Below are 21,995 nucleotides of genomic sequence, written 5' to 3' on the forward strand. Positions count from 1 at the left end.
CAACCCAAATTATTCTGTGATTCTATGATTTGGTTACCATGTCTCCATACTTAGTGTATAGAGCAAACACTGCCTTGTAGGGCAAGCATATGCTCAATGCATGTGCATATTTCAATGACTCAAAATACTCATGGGTTTTTACAAGTTCAAGAACTGGACCTAAAACACGCTACTTAGAATGTCTAAGATGCATCTCTACCCTAAAATACTAAGTGATAGAATGGATGTCTTGAGATGTCAGAGTTCTGCTCCTCCCAAATCTTTTTTGTTTTAATACAAGTATAGTGGTCTTAACTGGCGAAAAAACTTTGTACAATACTGTAATGCAAAGAGCCAAAAAAACCTACTAAAGCCAGATCTAACCACCAGGTCAAAGAAGAAATGGCTAAAGCACAAGTTCTCTCAGCTGCTCCTCCTCCTTCTCCAAATCCCACTCACTTAAACATCTGAAAATAAGGAACTAGAAAAAAAATGCCTTCTCAACCATAATTATCTCATAGTGCTAAAGTAAGGGTTTAAAATTTAACAATTCACTAAGTTTAGATGCCAGACAGTATAGTATTATTAATGTTAAGAAGCAGATTATTTTTCAGTCAGTTAAGTTTTAATTGATTTCTTAAGATGTATTTAAGATCATCAAACTCGTGAACTCCTGTGTTCTACTTTTCAAGATTAAATTTCAGCAACATCTTACAATATGCCGTAAATTGCCAGCATTTAAAGATTATTGTATTTTAATCAATAACTTTAGATGAGGATGTGACTTTCAAATAAAATAGCATTTTTGAAAACAAATTCCTATCTACATCCTGTATTTTTTTACCACCCAACTTCCATTACAAAAAAATGTCACTGCTTAATGAACAAATACTTTTATTGTCCCATATTTAGCACATAAATCCTACCTTGCTTTAATTCTTTCATTGAAATGAACCTCCTGGATTTTGTCAATAATGCATGTGAAGTTTTAACTCTGGTTTTAACACTCTTTGCCTTTACTGTCACAGAGTCATGGTCTTCCTGATTTTGTTCAATGATGAAACCTGCATTCTTTCAAGACTGATCCGAAAGTAAATAATATACATACCTAAGTTTTCTCCACCCCAAACATCCATCATCATGTCATACTTCCCTAGTTCTTCAAAATAGGATTTGTCCATCACAAATAATCCACCAGCTATCATGGGTGTCCTAATCATACAAGAAAAATTAATTTAAATACTTACAGAACCATGAACTGTGATGTAACTATTATTTGCATCCCAAGGTTAATATCTCTCTGAAAAAAATGCAATACTATCAAATGCAACTTATTTTGCATCTATCACTTCAAATGTCATCTGCACACACTTTCTATGGCACATATACCCTGTTTCCCCAAAAATAAGACCTACCCTGAAAATAAGCCCTAGCATGATTTTTCAGGATGCTCGAAATATAAGCCCTACTCCAAAAAGAAGCCCTAGTTACAGTTCATAAAAAAAGTCCATTTAATTAGTGTCCAGGCAGCTATACATGTAAAAAAAGTAATATTAAATTTTTGCTCCAAAAGACTTAAGACCCTGTCTTATTTTCAGGGAAACAGGGTAACACTACGACCACCTTCTGAGGCAGTTTCCAAATCTCCATTTGGCTCACGCACTCCTTATGTTAAAGGTGGCAGTTTGTACCAGCAATAAAAATATTAAAACTGATGCTGTAGTTTTAGCCCTCAAAAGGTACCAACTTTAAACAAAGTGCAATCTACTTTTTGTTAAGGGTAAATAATCTACCAGTGTGCTTTAAAGTATTTTTTAAAATATAATTTATTTCTGAGAGTCTCATAATGCTACAGAAATACAAAGTTTCAATATTAATGAACGATATAGTAAAGATCCTTTTCAGAGTCAGAGAATATGATTTCTAGCTTTGTTTAGTTGCAAACTACAATCTAATAGAGAGAGAAGTGGTGGTATAGACATACTTTATGGGAGCAACTGGATTTCCTTGCCGTGCTCTTCTTTGCTCTGGTGTCATGTAATCCCACTTGAACACCAGGTTCCAATCAAAGCCTTCAAGAAGAAAATATTAGAGAAGGATGTTAAAGACACTGGTCATCATTCAACTTGTAGTAACATAATGTTGACTGAAAACACTGGGAACTGTAATTTAAAAGTTTAAACGTGTACAAACTTCTATGTACAAAACAAACAAGTAGGAGTCCAGATAAAAGGTAAAGAAGTTGACAGGACAATAAAAAGTAGTATCTAATACAAAATAGCTTTGATGTCTCTTGCTGCCATCTACTACACATAAGAAACCCAGTCAACAAGCGACAAAGCAAAAGCCTTTTATATTAATCCAATGTCTCATCTCCTTACATCAAATAGAACATCATACAATGATCTTCCAACCATTACAAATGCTCCCAAGAGTCTTTTACTGTACAATTGCATTTCAACTTGATCACACATGTTTACACAGGCTTTATACAGTACTTAGTATTCCTTTATCAGCAGGAGCTCTCTATGGTGAAGGTCACAACAGGTTATGTAGCTCCCACTTATTAACATTCAATTAGCTTCCTGCTTTCCCACTGCACACTTCTAAGTGCATCTTTTCTTAAATCTGAGGCAAGCGGTACAGAGCCAAAATCTTACTTCCTTTATGTAAGTACCTATATGTGTGTACGCACAGCAACAGCTGGTCTGGTCCTTCAGTGAGTTAAGCACAGCAGCACATAGCAGTCACTAGAATAAAGACCAATAGGTCACCTATAGCAATTTTCTACCCAACAACCATTTGAATCACCTCTGTTAGGCAACGATGCACAGCTGGTGTAACACAAACTTCCTATAGGAAACACTTGCACAACCCTTTTTAAGCTGGGTTATGCCCAGGAGCATGAATATCTATTAAAAAGCTACACAAGGTCCATCTCCCTCTCCCAGTACACCTAGCAAACCAGCCTCATACAGACTGCCTGCTGCCAGACATTTACATCCTATGAGGTCATCTAATGAATGATTTCCAGATTTCCGGTGCACAGATGTCAATAGTTTTCTTTCTCCAGCATAAAGATAAAGCAATTACCTTGTGGGGAAGTGGGGGAAAAGTGAAGGTAACCAGACAACAAGTACAGTCGTACAAACTGTCTGTATCCGTAAATGTGCACACTAATGATTGATGCGGAGAGTTGAAAACTAAACAGTTTTCATTTTAACTCACAAGACATTTATCACGCACAATACAGAAATTACCCTGAACAGTTTTTACAGCATGCATGCCAACTCTTTCTCTCCACAGTTAAGTATTTCACGAAGTGTTGCACTGTAAAAATGAAAGACTGTCTAACTACTCCAAAACTCCAAGTAGCAAAACCGTAAAATGACTACAATCGATAGTACCATAAAGCCTCCAGCATGAAAAGTAAAATGAGCTCCACTATTTCCATGCAGTTAAAAAGTCGCATTTCATCATACATACCCAGCAAAATTACTTGCATCTGGGAGAACTCGAAAAAAAACCCTACTGTTCTCTGGCAAAAGCTGTACAGATAGAGTTACATATACTCTAGTGAACACAAGGGGTCTCTTTTGGAACACAGCACTCTGTTACAAACTCTGAACATGTGTATAAATTGTCTACCCATAAAAACTGTCTCCATTTTCACTGACTCTGGGAAAAATCTGCACTCAATCAGATAATATCAGTAATTCTGTAAAAGGAGTTTTTCTAAACACAAGTGCGTATCCACTATGAAACACTATCCAGTGTAAACTGCATCATAGGCATACTCTAAATTATTAGACCTCAGTTAACTATAGTTTATTCCAGAAATTAAAGTGTTTCTCAGAGCAGCATAAACACTTCTGCAAATCCCCCCTCAACAAAAAATTTGTAACATGAAGTGCATGGATTTAGTATTGGCCAGACTTGGGAATTTTTTTAGCCCTTTCTCCTTTAAAGACTTCATAGCATTTGCTAGGTTGCTTGTCTTGGGTGATTAAGTCCTTTCAAAACAGACCAGGCACAAATGCTGTCCCAGCTGTCCCAACCCTCCATGCTTCAGATACTGTATCTCAGGTTGAAAGCATAGTTTGGTTTTCCATGTTTAGACTTGGCCCAGCGAAAGTGTCCCATGACACCAAATGTTGTAGTGCCTTTAAGATGGTAATCTGTCCTCTGGGAACTGAAAAGAAATATATTGTTCATGTTTCAAGAGACCCCCAAATAGCCTTGAACACTGGTATGTGCAAAATTTCTATTGTTAATATTAAAAAAAAAAAGACAGCTTCTCACTCCTCAGTCCAGAAGTACAGAGGTTCCACACACGTTAAAAAAAAAAATTAAAAAAATCTGTTTCTATTGTGTACAAGGGGAGAAAATGAGCACTAAAAATCTAAAAAAAAAAAAAAAAAAAAAAAAGGGAAACATAGTTCCAAAGATGAAGCATGAAAAGCAGTAACAAGTGAAATGATCTCTAAATCTTCTCCCACTTCACTTGGGAAGAATTAAAGAGCGTGAACCCTGCAGGAACCAAGCAAAGGTTTCAGTGAAAGAATTCCTCCTCCTACTGCAGGCAACAATAAAAGCCACATAATGGTATAGAGATTTCCAAGCTTGAGGCATAATGAATAGATTGGGTAAAAGCCTTAAGGTTTTAATAAAGCTGGCACTCAGATAATAGCACAGAACTATACATTAGCATACTGTGAATATATGCACTGTAGGTGTTACTTCAGGATGTTAATTAAAAGGACATAGAACCTCTCACCTCCACATCACTGACTGGAAATTGCACCCTATGTGACATTATGCAAATATTGCTCTTATTTTAATTTACTGGAACAACACTTGGAGGCCAGTTAGAGACTAGTAACTGACAGGATAGGCTTAGAATTAGTTTTTCCTTCCACGCTCAAGAAAGCCCTTTCAGAAAAAGCTGAAACACTGCAGAAACAGCACTGCATAATTTCTGTATTGTGGCTCATTTTACATCTTTGTGCAGACAGTTCAGCCAAAAATAATGGGGGGGGAAGAAGAACAGCTATTTTAAATGCTAGATTCTTGCTTACAGTGAAAAAGGGGGAGGATTTATTTTTTGGGAGGGAGAGAGAGAGATTTACAAGTCTTTTTACTATTTGCTCTCAACGGTTTACACTAGCTAGACACAGTGAAACTGTAATATTTCTAAATTATATTTAACAGGAAATTTTGTAACTGTAAAGGTATAAACGCCACAAATTTCAAGGTCACATGATACTCTCTTCACGATTACAGATCATGGCTAACAAACATTTATTTTTAAAACACATTCCAAAGCTTTCTGCTTATCCAGAAGATTTAAATTTTTTTTAAGCAAACCAGCATCTTGAAAAAGCTCACAGGCACTACATTGCTGATGGGCTTTTAAGCTAGAGAGCAACTGAAGCCTGTCTTATCTAAAAAGAGAATCGTAAGCCCTGGCCATAAGCTACTTCTGACATGTACACAGTCCTACAAACATTGGAGTGAGCACTGCACATTGGTAAAAGGCAGCACAAACTTATAAGAATTAGTATAATCAAGATGACCTGTTTTAAAGCAAAAGACAATAAGGCCAATTAAAATCCAACCCTAGAAACAACTGACCTACAGAACTTAAACCATGAGTAGGAAGAACGGTACGTTAACTGCCCATTCTACAACTGCAGTGATTATGAGCTTTGATTCTTGATGCTTTTTTCCTTTAAATTTGTATTCCAGTACAGGTACATACCGCCTTTTAAATCAGCTGACGCCCCCACGTACTGGAAGTTGTCCATATTAATTACATCAATAATAGGAGACACAACTCTGGTCTTGTCCTAAAATAAATATTAGAAAGTAATATTGAAATAATGAAATCAATATATAAAGATGCAGGTAGGATGAGATATTGATCAGTTCAGCATGATTTCATGAGCACGTCTCTCCCAGCTCTCCCCCTACTTCAGCTGATGGCTCTGAAGAGCCAGTGCTGTGAACAGCATCGCTCAGCCCTGCTGCAGAAAGCAGAAACCGCACAATGTGGCTGTGAATCCTCTTTCTGTTCCAGGCTACTTAGAGCAATCGCCCTCTTCTGACTTGCTCTTGAAGAAGGCAAACTTGTAGTTCTAAAGGCAGTCGAGCAAACAGCGCTTCCATTCTTACTTTTAAAACCAGTTCAAAGAAAAGAAGCATCCAGGCAAGTCATATTTTCCACATCTCTAGCCATGCAGTCTACTATGGTCTTATTATTTCAACCTTTAAGGAACACTTAGGCCTTCCTGCAATCAGAAAAGTCTTAAGTTAATGCTACCCCATTTCACACTAGAAGAATCACACTTCACAATCAGATACTTAGATAGGAAAGAAAACCTAAAAAACCCTCAAACGGCTGAATGCTCTATCTCCAGCAGCCAAGATTCCAGCAGTACAGACCACCACATTCCTCTGACCAACCATGGTCTCATATATTGCTCTGAGCGATGTCAATTACCTTGGCTGATGCTTTTGTCAAAATAGTTTAAGAAAAAAACCAAAAATCTTTCCAAAAACTTAACATTCATCAACCAGCAGGATCACAAGACACCAGTAGTCTAAAAAAAAAAAAAAAAAAAAGCACTCATCTAATATTAGAAATGCAATATCACGGTTAAGCCAGTTTGTCTCCGTGACTTATCGCAGGGCATTTACATTTACATTTATACAGTGAGGCAAACTTCTACAGTAATTTTATGGAACATTTTGCTTGCGTTCAAAATAAAATTTTGAGCTCCATAATTTAACATCATTCAGAGAGCACAGATAACTTCGGAACACTGTATTATCAAATCTGTGAATATAAAAAAAAGTTTTGAAAACACAGGAGATCTCGGTAACTGTTATAGCGAAACAATTCTCACAGTTGAAAAAAATCCTACCAATCTAAACATTGCCATTTTAAGAATTTATTTCATAAGTTTGTCTTCAAATGACAGTACATATATTCTCAACAGTGGTTCAGCAATGTATTCCCCTTGCTGATGAGCATTATACAGAAGAGACTGGAACCAAACTAGTATGAGAATAGCTCGAGCTCATAACAAGAGACTTAAAAGCAACTCTTCTAGTCGAATGTTTTGCTTGGTCCAATAAGTGCATTAAACACCTGTTTTCATTTATTTAATCTTAATTATTCAATCTGTGCTGATTTTAATAAGCCCTAATGACCTAGTAAATGACAACTACGTAATTCTGCCTGAGTGAGCAAAAGGTCACTAACTTCTGTATCAGCCAAAAGGAGAACCCCCGAGAATCTGAACTGAAGCCTAAGTGAAAAACTAGAGGCTCACTACTGATTTCTACATTCTTTTTAAGTATCACTGCAGCTACACCACCCAAGTCAAATATCAGCTTTTATGAGCGATGCAATAGAACATCTAATCTGGTCTGCTACTAAGCATTAATTAGCTTGGTCTAAGGCAAACTAGAAACACAAAGACAACCCACCTGTCCCGTTTCCCCATCAGTCACATCTTTAGCTCCTGTTCTGTGAGCTGCAGCCCAAGTCCATGTTTGTAATGAATGGCAAGCATACAGTTTCGCTGTGCTGTGCTTGGGAGGCAATTATGATTTACTGCACCTTAACTGCAAAACACTAAATGTGCTTGTGTGCCCCCCTACACCACTACAGCACTTCAGGTACACCCATGGCCTTATTTTAGGCATTCTATATACAGTGACAGAACTAGAAAACTCCTTTATTTAAAGACTGATGAGACAGAAGATATCCAGCCTTAACCAGTTATTCACACTACATCCATCAGCATGAAATACAAAAGTGAAACCAGCCTTCTTATTCTGTCTGAAACTGAGACAGCTTACACATCTGTACCCATCTCCAAAAACCTTTTCTGACAAAAATTTGCATTTTCTCAAATGGTTCTACGTGACACAGCTGAATGTGGTGGTGAAAGCTGCCCAAGCTATCAGGTATCACATGAGATGGAGCTTCAACTTCTCTCCCTTGTGCTGAGGCTTTTATTGCTGCTCTGATTAGTTCTGTTCATCTCGGTGCGACATCATGCTAACACCACTTGCTACACCTATTACTTAAACAACTTACAGTTGTTACAACAGACAAATGCTCAGGCTGTGAGCATTCAGTTCGATGTACAACCACCGCTTTGTTGGCTTGGAAACATACTGTTCCTTCCATTATTTGAAATTATAGATTTACTCAGCAGCAAAGCAGACAAAAAGACTTGTACATTCTTACAGGGATGCTTTGCAGGGCACTACAAAGCTATTAGTGCAGAGTCTGCTAAAAAGAGATTCTGGGTCTCTGAAGTACAGGAAATTCATTCACTTAAAATACTCAAAAGCATCTGCTCCCTTTAAATTATCCTAAAGCAAGACACTTATTTATCCATAGTGTGATTAAATTAGAAATCTGATGTGCATTTTAGAAACAAAACACAAGCAAAAAGGAACTACTCTTTTTGTAATTTTGTTTTGTTCTGAGGGGTTGACATCATAATTTATAATGGAACATACAACTGGTAAACCATGTGCTTCTTCCGTGAGGATAATAGAAAGAAATAATGTGAATACTGCAGGTCTGTAGGGCCTGGACATTAGTAGAAGACTATTACGTTTTAAAATTTCATAAGGAGGTTATGTATGCTCTAGGGAGTTAGAGTATTATATATTATTTTCATAAATCACCAGAAATTATCCTCAAAATTCTGCATACAGTGCTTGTTCCTCCCTCTGAAAAAGTCTCAAGATACTTCAAAGATTAAGACTAAGAGAAAATAAAAATATTTTCCTTTCAGCATTATGCCAGTTAAAAGTTGACTCATTCAAGGTCACAAAATCTGAGACAGATATAAAAAAAGGAATCCACATCTCATTTCTTAATCTTAGCTCTTTCTTCCTTTTAAGATCTTCTGTTTAAAAATACCTTCCTAAAAGTGATATAGGATTTAAAGCTATGCTATGAAAACAGATAAGTTCAGTTCTGCACCAGAATCTTCCAATTTTTATTTCTCTCATATAACTGATAGAAGAACAGAACAAAGTGATTAGAAATTGTTAATGGAAAAAGCCAAGTAAACAAATGTTCATGAAATAGCTAGTAGTCACCAATGTTTTCAAGATTTTGTAGACTTATTACTATGTTGACATTTTGGGAGAATCAAAACTCCTTTGGCTCCTTATTCAGTCTCCCCATACCAACGTGTACACATACACACAAATCTAGAGGACATAAAAGGCAGCCTTAGCAAATCAGGCAGAAAACCATTCTCCAGGAGGGAGCAGCTACAGGTTACACAGGCATCTGTATGTTTTGAACTCATAAATATTCACCTTGTATGCATGTTACTTCTGCTTTAAACCTTTGCTCAAATTGCTGAAGAAAAATCCCCAGCAGTGTCAGATCCCTCTGGGAACGCTAAGCAAGTGCAGTCAATAGACAAAGATCCTCTAACCAGGAAATCATCTCAAAGAAAACTGTGGGATGGATCATCTGTCAACTGGAGAGGAGAGCTTGATGCCTCAGGTGCTCTTAACACAAACAAGAGGTCAAAGACATGGCTTTCTAAAGTGGTTATAGCACATCAGATAGAACATTGTAGAACTGATTCAATTCAGGCTGTTTCTTGGAAGCCATACATTTTTATACTGTGACACACACAACTAATCCCCCAAAACTCAAACAGAATTAAATGCCAAGTGGGCAACTGTGGAACAAAAGGAAAAAAAGAAAAAAAAGCCATGCTTTCCATCACATATAGAAGAGATGCAGCAGCGCATCAGAAAATACTGTATTAATGTACAGTAGCCCTGACCTGAAAAAGCTACCTTTGAGGCCAGAGCAGAAACAAGTTCATTTCTATTCAGCTTCTTGTCACTGAGACTATCAAGAAAATGCTGCCAATTAACATCAAGTAACATACTGTCTGCACTGTGAACAAAATCAATTTACAATAACAAAAAAATAACATATACTATATGTAAACACTATCCATACCTTAATTACTAGAATGAGCAGAAAGCTTAGAAGCTACTGTATCAACCCCCACACCTGTTAAATTAGGAATCTTCTCAGACAAAAATAAACTAGAATTCCACACCACCTATTTAACAGTACATCAAGCTTTTAAGAACGGAAAACTGCTTTCATTGAGCTGAAAACTATTAAATGGCACACATGCTTAGCGTGTATCATGCTGACAATTGTGAAGAGCAAGTATTGAAGGATCTAACAATTCATGTGTAGCTAAAAAGTAGATGCTGCACAAAGTAAAATATCCACCAGTTTCTCTCACCAAGTTATACCACATGTAATGCTGGATCTTCATAAAATTGTTAGCAAATCAATAAGAGGTTTTACATTCTGTTATGATGAAAAGGTAACACTTTTTCATATCCCAGATCAGTTAGAGAAAGCTAAATGAGTATGCCCTGAAAAAAGTCAGACAAGAAACAGGGTAAATGGCAAAATAGGTGTCTTGCTAAAAGCAGGGTGGTTTTTTTTTTAACCAAAACTATCATTTCTTTTCTAATTTCTCAAACAGGTAGATCCTTCAAACCATTCACACAAAGGCTCAAAACCAGTTCCCACATCTTAGAATCCATCAGAGCTTTAGCTGCAAGCATTCCACTTCCTTCTGAGATATAGTTAATGCCTTCAAGTTTATTTTCCTACTTAATAGAGAAATTTCCCCAAGCCTTTTGAGCCTGCAACACTTCACACAAACACAAAAATGGAAGCAAGTGCTATGTTACTCACACTCAAGGGCTTTGTAGGCTCTAGGTACTTTAATAGTGTCCAGCTTTAAGCCGATTAAAGTTATTTCTACTCCAAAATAGGATTTTAACTGCTAATATGTCTTAGGCAACTTACAGGATTTCTGGAATACGCAGTAAAGCATCATAGAATCAAACAGAATAAGGAATATCAGACATCAATTGATAGCGTCTCCATCTGCATATTGAATAAATGGGTTTTACTTTTTTTTGTCCCTGTCTTTTTTTGAGGAAATGCAAAGGGAAGTATAGAGAGGATAAGTGGAGAAATGTGCATTAATAAGACAGAATAGCTTAGCAAAACCATTTTTTCAAGGAGCATTTTGAAAGGAAGCCCTTCCAGGAAGGGGAGTTTGCCAGAAAGGGAATGAAATTAAGAAAGACCCTGTTGTCTTGAGCATTCCCCAGTGCTTTTTGAGATCACACTTGATTCACTTTCCACTTCAACCGAGTTCCTCCAGAGCACGTCAACAAGTATAATCAACCCCTGGACAAAACAGTATACTTTCACTCTCAATTGCTTTTCCGGGACACAAAGTAAGAATTTTTATAGAAGCTAAGAGCCCACAGTCTCTCCTAATTTCCATGAGAACTTTGGTTTCACAGCCCAACCTCTCTTCTATTATCACACTGAATCTTAATGAGGCATAAATACTCAAGTAAACTGAATTACATTGAGATTATATTGGTTGAGGAGAACTATACTTTGCTCTAAAGATTTTCAGCACTTACTGAGGTCCCTAAAGAACCTAAGCAGCATAGATGTGAATTGCTTGTAAAGATAATAATAAATATTAACATTTTTATGCTCCTGTGTTCACAGATTAAATGAACAAAAAGTAGGTTTTAACCAAAGAGCATTCCAATCATGTCTATCAACTCACTTCAGAGAAAAATCTTCCTTAGAAAAATGCATGAAATTAATGTAGTATAAACCAGATAGCTTTTAAATTTTAAAGCTACTCCTTCAGGAAATTACTTTAGAAGAACTCTTTACTAACCTCAGCTACTCTTTCCAGAAGCGGTTCCAGCCAGTGTTCATTGCATTCACAGTGACTATCCAGGAAGGTCAGTACTTTTGCTTGTGCTGCATCTGCCCCTCTGACACGGGAGCGCATCAAGCCTGAAAAGCGAAGATAAAACATTAAAGTACTTACTGAGGAAAACAGTCAACACTAGTGAGAAAATATCGCATTCCAAGTTAGTCATGAATTGAATTACGCTAACTCAGGACAAACACACAAGTTCCATTATCAAAATGAGAATCTAGTTAACTAATTCAGTGAAATTACTTCACAGCAAACAGCCTGGAAGCTTTCAACCTACTGCACCCCAGCCTACAGGTTTCAATCTGATTTAAGTGGAAGAATTAAAGTAGCTTTTCAAAAAAGTGGTACACAAGTACAGCTGGGTCTGCATTACAATAAACGGTATTTATACTGATGTTACTCAAGATCAGTCCTGAAAATGATTACCTTACCCCCAGTTCTACAACAGAACTGAGAAAAGCCCCATCACTTATGTATCCTACTCACCTTTTTGCTGCCTCCCTATCCAAGTTCTCAGAGTCTGTTCTTTTACCAACTTCTTCCAGAAATAACCACGCTTCATTAATTCATATCTGGGACCCTGCCCCTCAGGCCTTTCAACTGCCTTTTGCCTGTGTTTCTTGCAACTCTCGTTTTGTGGTTTGGTGGATTATTTTGGTTTTGTTTTGGTTGTGGTTTTGTTTTGTTTTTTGTTGGTTGTTAGGTTTGGGTTTTGGAGGTTTTTGTTTGTTTTTTAATCTTATCTTGCAAAGACCCTTTTAGGAAGAAACTTCTGGTAAAGCCAAAAAGGTTCTTCTCTACATCTCATTTACACAGATCTCCTCACTTATTTGCCCTGTTCCTTTCCTTTCTTCTTTTTTAATATTCTTTCATTGGATGATCTCGCCATTCCTTAGAGCCCCTTGCTATACGTATAGATACCTCAGAACATCCTACCATCTACTCCAATATAGAAAATAGCAAGCTTCCTCTCATTCCTTTACAAATTTCCTCCCTATTTTTCTCTAGTACTATTCAAAATTCATTTATTTAATTGTGCACTCAAGACCAAGTCAAGTAATTACTTCCCCCACGCCTCTTTCTACATTGTTTCCCACCAAATCTGTTCTAGGGTTTTGGGTTGGTTTGGGTTTTGGGCTTTTTCATTTTTTTTTTGGGGGGGGGTGTTTTTGTTTTAGTTTTTTAGGGGTTTTTAGGTTTTTTTAATTTGGTTTGGGTTTTTTGTCCCCTAACTAAAGCACTGTGAAAGAGTCAACCCCATTTCTTTCCATTCCCTTTACAAAATAAACCTTCAAAATGACTCTGCCAAACAGAATACAAAATGCTTAAGAGGAAAAGCTTGCTTGGTCTGCCTAACAAGATCCTTGCACTATCTCTTACCACAAATGCAAGCCCATCACTGCTGTAGAAATGCACTGTGCCAACACTCTCTGACAGCACTTTCTACGCCTTATCTGTTGCATATTGGCAGGTAACTAAACCTCATTGTTTTTTATGCTGTCATCTTAATTCCAACAGTTGAATGTGTTCTGTTCAGTTTTTAGCCATCAAACCATTCCTCAAGCACACTGGCTATGTATGTTTTACTTTTGCAATTCCTCCATTCCAGAGCTTATTTCTAACTTACATTCTTATAGAATCCACTGTCTTGCTCTAGTTCCATAGAAAACACACAATGTTTATAATTTCAGGGGTTTTCTCCCCAAAATTTGAGGTGACCGCTTCGTCATTGAGTCTTATACAATCACATTCAGCCTTACAGAGACTTCAGAAGGTTTCCCTGAACATTTATTCACAAATTACCATGCCCCCAAAACACCTCTGTTTCCATAACAAACTCTGGTCTTACAGATGAGACCAAAATCTACTATCACACATTTCTGAAAACAGGGCAGTTGATGTCATCCCCTACACAGACACTATCCCTTTATTTAACACACTGCTTTCCTCTGTTGTTCATACTAACATAGTACTCTTAGTGTCTTACACACTGGTTGATTTTACCAATTCTCTTAAATTTTAGTTTATACGTATTTTAATTTATATGTATTCAAGATATCAGTATCAGCCTACACTTGAGAACGAAAAGGAAGGTGAGTATAAAACTTGACCATAACAAAACTAGCAATCAAATGAAATCTTAAAATATTTTAATTTAAAAATTATCACCTGGTTACACACATACATGCCTAGGCAAAACTTTATAAACAGTACAGCAGATCCCACAGGTGATAATTTAATCATAATCTCACAAAAAAAAGCAAGTACGGCAGTACTGTGCCTTCAATTTGCAAATAGTTTTTCTTTTCTGACATAGTAAGAGATTTATCAAAACCTATTTCATTTTCAAATATATTGATGCATATTTTAAGTATGAATGGAAATTCAGTTCATCTGTATATGCAGCACAAAGTTAATATTTATCATTATTAAAAAACAAAAATCAAAAAAGTGTTACATTGTTCCATGTTTCCATTACTATTACCTCCATCTTTAAGTGCTGTACTGATCAGAACCCTGCAATCACAGCATGTCATAAGAGACCTGATTTCCTAACAAGCCTTTTTTCACAATTATATCCCAAATAAACTATTTAAACACTAAGAGCCCATCAGTTTGCAATAACTAATTATAGGACAACACAGGTTTTGTGCATGTCATTTCCAGTTTCTGACAATCTGATCATTCTAGCTGCTCCCCAGGCCAGGCTGGCAGTCTAGAAGATACAGTGCCTATAAAAACAGACAAGCACATTTCTGCTAACTCGGTCAGCTATTTCAACTGTCAACTCTCAGTTATTATTTCAAACAGCTGTAGAATAACAGTTGCCCATACCTAATATTTTAAGCTCCACAGCCAGGACTGAAGGGCTCAGTGATATGAGACCATAATTTATAAAGCAACAAAGAAGAAAACAAAAACCTAAGACCAGTTTGTTACAGGGCACACTGGCTTTGGCAAAATGCGCACACGTGGCCCCAGCCTTCCTGGCTGCTCAAACCCTCTCAGGTCCACCAAACAAACTCTTTGCTGGGCTGCCCATCAACTGGATCCTTAAAACTATCTCTAGTAAGGGAACCAGCAAAAAAAAAAAAAAAAAGGCTACTTTTAAGCTGGATAGTTTCAAACATGCATAGTTTACAGTGAGACCTTACATACAATGGGAGCAGCTTAACTGAGGATTCAATACAGTAAGAGAAAGGAGAGATGGAGGGTAAAAGGCAATTTCTCAAGCTGATGAAAGCCAACAATGGGTAACTGCACACAAAACAATACAGAATTAATCAGAATTAGTGTTTTTACTTGCACAAATGGAGTTGTTTTATTCCTTCCACTAGTAAGTTGATTTACAAAGTGAAAATTCCCCCTCCAATATGGAATGTATAGTAGAATCCTCCCTGAAAAGACTTGATGATGATTAACAGATAAGGCAGTACAGTGGAATTTGTATCATCCTTTCCTCAGATTAAGCCTACCTTCTCGGCGATCATTTCGAAGAACCCGCACTTTTTCAATTTTTCCCAAGAGAGCACCATCCTCAGCTTTAAAAAAAAAAAAAATCAAAAATCAAGATATGAGAACAAGTTTGATATCCAATGTTTTTTTTATATATATATATACACACACACATATATATATACACACACCCACCCCACCCACGCCCCCCATAAGAGAGGCTGTCTTCAAAGAAAAACAAAAGCTTTGTAGTATAAAACATTTAAGGTCATAAACAGTTAAATACAAGACATATGCTTAAAAACAAATACCTACCTGTCTCACCGGAAATAAAAGTTATCAGGCTAAGAAATTGCTACCCTTATAATGTTATTTAAAGCTAAGTTAATTTTACACTCTTGAAATACTTTTATTTAATTATGTTCTCTTTGCTTACTTTAGACAGTTTCTATATTGCATAAGAAAAAACTTTCATAGGATTGAATAAATTGCTTTATTTGCACATAAGAAAGTTCACTTTTTAACTAACATTAAAGCTTAAAACTATCCTAAAGTAGCCATAAAGTCACAATGCAAATGCAGACATTAAAATCCTTTAAGGAATGTTAGTCATAGGTCCATTTCAAGTGTTCTAGTTCGTATTGTGATATCTTAGTACTTATAAAAGTACATTTAGAGCAGTGCTACAAAAATATTTTGTGCAAGCATCACAGGGTTTATTTTTACATCAGATAGCATACTATGTAAAGGTTGTTTTCAATTATATACTCTGCTCCTTCAGCTAGCAGGAAGTAAAAATATATCTGAAGTATTTATCAGAACTCTTTACATTTCCACAAGGACAGGTATGACAGAATTAAGAACTGGTTTTGGATTAGTGCCTGCAAACTCCTATTCATGTGACCTGTTCTTAACTGAGTCACCTACTAGCACCTACAGAAAGTGTTACTAGAATAAACAAAATAATGTTAAGACCCTGTAAAAGTACTTACGATCATTACTGTAGTCATCCACTAGTATGATTTCCTTAATAAGATGTGATGGGCTTTTTTTAAGGACACTGAAACATAAAAAAAAAATTATTCAATACTAAACAGCCTTAACTTTTCATGACAATGTCATAAAAGCAGTTACTTTGTTAAGCCGTAGTAGAACCCAGCCAAGAATCTTATCTTCAACAACAGCTATTGACTTATTCCTACAGAAAGCATTTGTGAAGAGAGGCACACGTAGGATTGTTCCCCCCAAAATTCCAGCCTCCAGAAATGAGTGGATTAGACAACTCGTAACATGGAAGTCTTGCAGATAGCTTTAGGTCAAATATTCCCTGAGAATACATCATCGCTGAATTCTTCTTGGAACTAGTTATATAGTCAGCCTCCAATCATCACATAGGAATTGGTTCCACACTGTCATGCATTTGTAGTTAAGGGAAGCGATTTTGTTTAATGCCGCTATTTCAGAACATAAGAGCTAGAGGCACCAATGAAATTAACGCTCAGCTTTCCCTCTGCAAATATTTCAGAAAAGCATGATGGATTGTTACTTCTCTTCTTTATCATAAGCTATTATCTGACAGGAGCAAATGGCCTTTATGGGAGGGGAAAAAAAAAATCATCAAGGTCTCTCTTAGGTGTACCTGACAATGGTTCGAAGCAAAGCAGATCTTGCCTCATTATGAAAGGTGATCACCACACTAGTGGCTGGCAAATCTATCCGCCATTGTTTCCGTTGACATCTGGAAGACATAATTTTGTAGCTGTCTTAGTACACGCCAGACTGAAGTGGCAGTGTCAGATATTGGCAGGTTCAGAAAAGTCACCAGACTATCATCACTGCAGTATGTCATAAATACCTTTCACATAACAGAGTATGAAACCAGAGCGCTTATTTTAGTTTAAAAGCATTCAACAAATCTAATCAAATGAGCATATTTTCAATGAAAATGCCCAGGTTCACAGGCTACCATACGTCTCTTCTTTAGAATGGCACGTGTTCACTTCTCCCTTCATTTTTAAAGTTCCTGTAACATCCTGGTGTTGCTCATAGATAAAAAAAGTTTTCTAGTCTAATAAGAAGTTGTAAGGATTGTAATATTCAGAACTTGAAAAACAAAGCTTGCTGTGACCACGTTGAGCCAACTAAATACAGAACCACATCCTTTCTAAACCATAAAGGTAATGAAAAATTTCGTCTATGTCAATTCATTTTTCATCACCTCTAGTAGCGTGAAATTAATACAGTAAGCAAAAAGAAGCAAATCCCAAAATACCTCCTGCAGGACTACATAAAGTTCATCTGTTTAAGTCCACTGACAATAAGCCTGAAAAAAAAAGATACTACTCTCATTGTATTAGAAACTAACAGTACTAGAAAACACCGTATATCAAGTTCATGCTGAAAGCATTACAGTCTGGCAGGTCACGATAGCGATTTTCATTCATGCAGTAACGTATACTTGTGATGTGTTTCTTCACACATCCTTTATTTAATATTAGAGGTATAGTTTTAACAGGCTTAGTTGCCTTCAGAGGGGATAAACCCAGCTAGCATACACACATACACAATCAGCAAGTAATTCTGTATTTGCGCAGTATTAATCAAACTAGCTCTTAAAGGAAGAGAGGGAAGTCACATTGCTATCTGAAGTTCTAAAGCCCATGCCAACCCCACGATTGCTGTGTCAGATTAGCAAGGCCTTATCTAGCTTTGTTTCTCAAATGGCAGGTGTACAAGACGGCTTTGCCACCAGCACCCAGCGCTGAAGCAAGAAATCACCAAACGTGTCTGTGTTCCTGGAAAGTAAAGAGTTAAGACCTTCTCTTTTGTGAGCTTCTGGCAATTCATCTAGACAGCTACAAGACATCCAGCTATTATGCAGCAAAAAAGATTATTTTTTTTCTGTTCATTTTCAAATTGCTCACAGAGACCAGGCCTACTGTGCACACAGTTATCACATGAGGCACTTGTATTAGAATAATTTTAAAAGTCACGTTAAACTTATACTGATCTCTTTGCAGAAGAGAGTACTTGAGCCACTCAGGGTAGAATTACTCAAGGCAATGAAGCCTCTCAATTTTAAGCAAATTAAAGAGGAGAGCACTACTGCATATTTCTGAGGGGAAAAATTAAGATTTATAGACTTCCCAATAAAACTGGAGAAATGTTTCACTGAGTATTTTTGGTCTCAGCTCTACAAAACTCCCTGCTTTAACTGACTCAGTAGCAGTCCTCCTACTATTTTGCTGTGTCAATAGTGCCACAGTTGAAACTCAAGCCAAAAGAAACAAATCTCGGCACTTTTGGCACAGAGATTAAACTTCCCTTTTTCAAGTTACAGCACTTAATTTTACTACACAGAATTAGAAAATAGATTTGGATGAAAGAACTGGAACTGAAAAGTTCAGCCTAGACCTTCAAAGCTTAGCATAGGACATAAAAATCAGTTAAAACATGAAAAGTACATTGCTTTCCCCAGAAGTCTGTGTCGGTGGACTAGTTCATACAATTAACAAATTTTCTGAAATCTCTGTGGCCTGTTTAAATTATTTTTTGACAGATACACTCACTTGAAATCAGAGAGCAAATGCCAGTGTGCATCTTGCTTCAGTGCAAGGAGAACATTCACCTCAACAAATATGTGGATACCAAAGAGACAGAAAAGTTTGTCTCTTCTCTACTCAAGAAGAAAACTTAAGTGTGAGGCCAGAAGCTTCTAATAGTTGCCAAATGAGAAAGAAAACATGGTAATTCCCAAGAATCATGCCAACACATCAAGTAAAGAGATGTGATCAGAAACCACTGGTCCAAAGTAAGCATGATGGACAATGGTCCAGAAAAAACATGGAATATTTCACCCTTCATCCCACTTGGGAGACTACTTTACACTGACACGACAGCTCTGGAAGTTTCCTATTACCACTGTGACACTTAGTTTCTGGATCTCCAAAATCTACCATGACAGCAACAGCTCTCAGTTACACATCCTAAACAGACTGCAACGGAAGGAAACCCAGAGGTTTCTCAAAAGCTGTTGGAAGAGGCAGCTGTGAGCATCAGCTGGAGTGAGAATATGCGCTCCTGCTCAGATCTCCTATCTCTGCTTCCTTTCTTATGTTCTATCTGCCTGTTTCTCACTTCTCCCCCTTGCTTAAAATAAAGGCAAACAGCTTAAAAAGGTGAACCAAAGTAGTTTCTAGTAGTGCTGGCAGGCTTTCACAAAAAGCAAGCAGAAAACTTTGGTCTCAACCTGATGCTAGTAAAAGTTTGTCCAATGTAGAAAAGACTAAACAATTCAGTATTAAAAGATACGTATAATTGCACACACATTTACATATCTAATGTAGAATCCTGATAAACTGCTTCTAAATAGCCTAGAAAATTCCAGCAATTAAATAATATTATTAAATGGTTATTTTAAAGTCAAACAGCCTCTTAAGACACATCAACGCAAGTAATGAAAAGTTGCTTAAGTAGAAACAAGTGTATCCTCATACAGGTTTTTTCTTTCCTTAAAGAAACAGATCGTAGCAGCTCCATAAGAGATCTCAATCTTAACCTAGTTGCCTTCAATTTTATTGAAAATAACATGCTCCCAAGTGTCATGTGCTCAGATTTGTAACATATTCTTCCCACAGCTACTGCTCTTGATCTTTCCATTGGACAGTTCCCAAACAAATATTTCATGTGACTTTTTCAGTTTCTGCAGCAAACGTCCTTGCCAAAATACAAGGAAAACTAATTGCAAAATGGCAGGAAAAGCATCATGGACAATTTGCAGGAACAATTGCTTCAGTTTGGGATTTGGTTGGTTGTTTTTTTTTTTTTTTCTTTAAAAAGGTGGCCATTTACAGACTGATGGGCACTTAAATCTGCTCCATGGCAAAGTCTAAGTAATAATCACAGCACAGATACAGCCTTTCCACAGAAACATGTCTCTCTCTATTGCAGGGTTCTTTTCCAGTTCCATTTAGTGAAAAATCACAGGCAGGTCAGCATATAATCATAACACAGACAGTTAAAACAAACACAGCCACTGTAACATAATTTGTCTCTTGTAATCTCTCTTACTTAAATTCTTCTCAGAAGAGAGCATTTGTCTGTTAGATTCCCATCAGAGGTTAATACCTAGAAAAACTCCAAATTCAGCATATCTGAATGACAGAAGCTTCTGTAAGTTGGTGGCTGAGCTCTGCTCTTGTGGGAAAATACCTGGTCTAAGTTAGAATGTGTTCCTTGTAAAAAAAAGTATATGTGACAAAGAAAATTCAAAAGTCATTTTAAACTCCTCAGTACACCATGGGCATCATGCTTTTCACTGTTTTTATGGCAGTAAGTGAAACACTAGATTCTTCCTACTTTTCCATTCAATTAATGGCAAAATATACAATATTTGCTTTATCTACAAATCATCTGCTTAAAGGAATCCAAAACCATACTATTATAATGTGTCATTTTTAAAACCCTTGTGTCTGAGTTTTTATACAAATCTCCTGTGCTATGCCATTCCTGATTAAAGAACTTCATAGAGGAAAACCAGAAGGAGAGAGAAAAGGAAGGTGACTGGTGTCTCCTTCAGCTACTTTTACCTACAGAGCTGTGAAGTTCATTCAAACTGCAGAATTAGTTCGGCAAATTAGCTATGCACAGCTGGCTAATTTTATGCTTTGAGAATACATTTGCCTAGTTTTTAAAACCAAGTTCAACCTGCTTTTGTTATTTTAAAGTTATGTAAGTCCTAATGAGCAACTTTAATACTAATCAATTCTACTTAAACAAGGTTAATGTAAGTCACTCGAACCCTTTTTTAAATTAAAGTTTTCCCTACCCACAAGAAAATAATATTTTTCCTTACTCTGAAGTATACTGCTTCCTGAATCTGCACAAGCTTAAGTTTTTAAGCATCTGAAGTGTGATTCTGTCCTGTATTCACCAGGGTGTGCATAAATGAATTTTTAGGTCTGGAGTTGACAATGTCACACACTTAAAAGAACAGAATCATGGAGAGACTGAGATCAGAAGGGGCCCCAGGAAATCTTGTAGTCCAAACTCCCCGCTCAGAGCGGGGCCAGCCACAGCAGGCTGTGCATCGGGCTTCGGATATCCCTGAGCCTAGGGACTTCACATCCTCTCTGGGAAACCTGCTCCACTGTTTGATCACCCTCACAGTGAAAGACACAAATGTAGAAACCAAGAAAAGCCATCAGATAAACAGGAACAAAGAGACACCGAAATCCAGTACCAGTTTGGATTATAGAATACACACGGATGGAAGTCATGGAAATAGAAAAACTTGAATAAGATTCATTGTTCTTTAACCCACTGTTCAGGGATTGCACCACAGCTCACTGTTCCTGTCATTTTGAAAGCTGGAAATGATCTGCTTTAGAAAAACCACCTGCTGCTCAAAAGCCATAAAAGCAAAAAGGTTAATCCAAGTCAAACATGGCTCTGTTTGGCACTTACTGATCATGCCTAGTGTCAGGAATGCTTCGGTCCATTCGCAGTTTGTCACTTTCTACCTGATTGAACTTATTCCGGGCATATGGATCCTGACCAGATCGCACCATGGTAGCGCCAACATAAGCATCTTGATCAAAGTCTTGCCACCGAACTTTTCCTACAATAGAAAAAACAGGAAAATATCCAATTTAATCTTTATATTGCAAAGAACAGCATACAGCAATCCAAACGTAAGTGAAGAATTAGCTT

At 37.0% G+C, this 21,995-nt stretch overlaps 1 protein-coding gene across 1 annotated transcript in view; it reads right to left on the reverse strand.

Moving 5' to 3' along the window:
• The window catches only part of GALNT2 (polypeptide N-acetylgalactosaminyltransferase 2), a 92,150-nt gene that overhangs the window by 13,908 nt on the left and 56,247 nt on the right, over nt 1–21,995 (reverse strand). The window contains exons 3-10 of the mRNA XM_065631163.1: nt 21,750–21,903; nt 16,924–17,022; nt 16,277–16,344; nt 15,305–15,370; nt 11,781–11,902; nt 5,741–5,828; nt 1,964–2,051; nt 1,088–1,191 (exon numbers count right to left, since the gene is read on the reverse strand). Coding sequence (XP_065487235.1) covers nt 1,088–1,191; nt 1,964–2,051; nt 5,741–5,828; nt 11,781–11,902; nt 15,305–15,370; nt 16,277–16,344; nt 16,924–17,022; nt 21,750–21,903 — 789 coding nt within the window. The remainder of the gene's footprint in view (nt 1–1,087; nt 1,192–1,963; nt 2,052–5,740; nt 5,829–11,780; nt 11,903–15,304; nt 15,371–16,276; nt 16,345–16,923; nt 17,023–21,749; nt 21,904–21,995) is intronic.

Source organism: Caloenas nicobarica, chromosome 3 (assembly GCF_036013445.1).
Source record: "Caloenas nicobarica isolate bCalNic1 chromosome 3, bCalNic1.hap1, whole genome shotgun sequence".
In the NCBI taxonomy this organism is placed as follows: domain Eukaryota; kingdom Metazoa; phylum Chordata; class Aves; order Columbiformes; family Columbidae; genus Caloenas; species Caloenas nicobarica.